The sequence below is a fragment of the Adiantum capillus-veneris genome, chromosome 6 (genome assembly GCF_014529385.1).
Source record: "Adiantum capillus-veneris isolate H3 chromosome 6, ASM1452938v2, whole genome shotgun sequence".
NCBI classification, from domain to species: domain Eukaryota; kingdom Viridiplantae; phylum Streptophyta; class Polypodiopsida; order Polypodiales; family Pteridaceae; genus Adiantum; species Adiantum capillus-veneris.
Genome location: NC_140936.1, coordinates 8,305,643 through 8,308,063, shown reverse-complemented (window position 1 = coordinate 8,308,063; position 2,421 = coordinate 8,305,643). Strand labels below are relative to the sequence as shown.

The 2,421-nt window shown below is 44.7% G+C and overlaps 1 protein-coding gene across 1 annotated transcript; it reads left to right on the top strand.

The window, feature by feature from the left end:
- The first annotated feature begins 463 nt into the window (after positions 1 to 463).
- On the top strand, positions 464 to 2,068 carry LOC147455107 (uncharacterized). The gene has a single exon (XM_086515204.1). The coding sequence runs from the start codon at positions 541 to 543 to the stop codon at positions 1,768 to 1,770; it is 1,230 nt and encodes a 409-aa protein (XP_086371330.1). The 5' UTR covers positions 464 to 540; the 3' UTR covers positions 1,771 to 2,068.
- The last annotated feature ends 353 nt before the right edge of the window (positions 2,069 to 2,421 follow it).

Genomic DNA, 2,421 nt, shown 5'->3' with positions numbered 1-2,421 from the left:
ACTTGAAAAGAAATCACATTTCTAACTGAGATACTCCCCAATATCCTGTCGTCTTCCATGTCAACACTCTATGTTAGAGAGAGAGAGAGAGAGAGAGAGAGAGAGAGAGAGAGAGAGAGAGGCTCTCTGCTTGTTAAGGCCTAAAACGGCCGCTGTCTCTGCCCACCACCTTCGAAAGAGGCTTCTAGAGAGAGAAAGAAAAGATTTTCGAGTGAGAAGAGGCTTCTAGAGAGAGCAAGAGTGAGGTCGGTGCCTCCTTCCATAGAGAGCCTTTCTTTGATACCATTTTCACTCCAAGAGAGGATTTGCTTTGATTCCTTGCTTTCCACCTTTTTTTTTTTTTGGGAAAATTACGTACAACTTACACACACACCCAACCCCAGTAGGTGGACGCAACCCGACTCTTAAGGTGAGTCCACACACCGTCTTCTTTATTAGGAAATTTTTGAATAGGAGACACAAAGCGGCGCATTGAACCCAACCTTGGACATCACGTTAGGAATCGTTTTAAAGCAGCAAGCAGTAGCATCAGCTAGGTGCATGGAGAGCTCCATGGATCCTTCCGACGAGAATACTGCCTCCTTGGCAAACATGGCTTCTCTCACAATCGCAGCAAACCTCAGATCAGCTCCTGCTTTCAAGAAGGATCTCCAAGAAGAAGCATTCGAAGAGTCTGTGGAGCACGAAGACGAAGAAGACTCTGCAGACGCTCCTTCCCTGCGTCGGGTGCTGGCCAAGGTGATTCGACTCGAGCATGTCTCTAAACACCCTTCTGCAGAGCACCTGAATGTCGCACAGATTGGTGGGTGGAAGGTAGTTGTGGCTCCGGAGGAGGTCGCTGGAACCCTTGGGGTCTTCTTTGAGATTGACAGCGTCCTCCCCGCCGATGAGGAGTGGGTGAAAGCCATCCGCATGCCCTCCAAAAGCATGTTTCAGGTCCGATCGGTGAAGATCCGAGGGTGCCTATCCCAGGGCCTCTTTGTTGGCATGCACAAATTGCCCCTCCTATGCTCTGGTCCTGTCGATGAGGAGAAGTGGCTACAGCAAGAAGATGTAACTGCCATTCTTGGCATCATGAAGCGACCCGAGCATGTGGTCAGATTGAATTTTAAGTCCTACAAGCATGCACAAAATGTTGTCAGAATTCCCTTCTCTCAGGTATTCCCTGATGGCCCCTGCAAAACTGAGGAGTTTCGGGTTCAGAGCTTCATGCATTTACTGGATGCAATGATGGGAAAGCCCTATTACATTACAGTGAAGGTTGATGGCATGTCAGCAACTTATGGCTATGATGAAGGTCGTGGGGGCCTAGTTGCATGCTCAAGAAATTACATGGTGGAACTTGAGGAAACCCTCATAGGGGAGTTGTGTAAGACGTATGGTTTAGCAGAAAAGCTCAAGGAGCATCCGAACTTGGTAATTCAGGGAGAAGCCTATGGGCCGCCTGTGAACAAGAATCTACTACAGGCTCGTGAAGTGAAGTTGGCGGTGTTTAATGTCTATGACAAGGTGAGGAGGCGAAGGCTTCCATATGTGGAGATGGTGGCAACATGCGAAATGCTCAAGCTGCCCATGGTGCCGCTCGAAGAAGTGGGCGACAATTTTCAATATACCTTTGATGAGCTTCTTCAAAAGGCGAAAGGTTTTTATCGAGGTACTAAGAATCACAGAGAAGGGCTCGTAGCAAGGTGCCAAGAACAGTATGATGGAAAGGGGTATCTCTCCTTCAAGGTTATTAACAATGATTATCTGTTGAAACATGGTCATTAAACCATTTTTGTTGTCATCATCATCATCATCTGTGGGCGCATGAAAAACTTACATCCTCCATCAAATCAGCGGCCTCATTGCAGCTGAAGGGTAAAATTTCCTCTGTTTTATCAGACGACTTTGTTGTCCCAGGTCTGTAAAGAGGACACATTCCAGACCATTCACAAAAAATTTTGTTAGGAAGATTATTTAGTGAACCCGGCGGCCTAAATAATCCGTTTGTCAAGTGAGCATCTGATATACAGTGTGTAAATAATAGGAGCTAGATTTTAATTCTAATACATTGCCCATTCCATCTGACACGTTAACAACAGTGTGCCATTTTCTGATGGTAAACAACATTGCAAAATTGTCTTGTATTCAAAAAGAGTGTATGACAGTTTTGTTGCTGCTAGGTGATCTTTTTTGTGTGATTATTTGAATTCTATTGCTAGAGGCAACAATTCTTTCAATTGTTGCTTTAAATTTGCTGAGATCTTTAGCTAAAGCTGGAGTATTTCATTCAAACAAGATTTGTTCCTTCAGATGCAAAAGAAAAAGAGCTTTGACCACACATTTCTACATGCTTGAGAAAAGTTTCTATACATGAAAGTTTCTCTTTTGACGATGTGTTGTATGTATTTTCACATTCTAAGGATTGCCTTTTTTGCC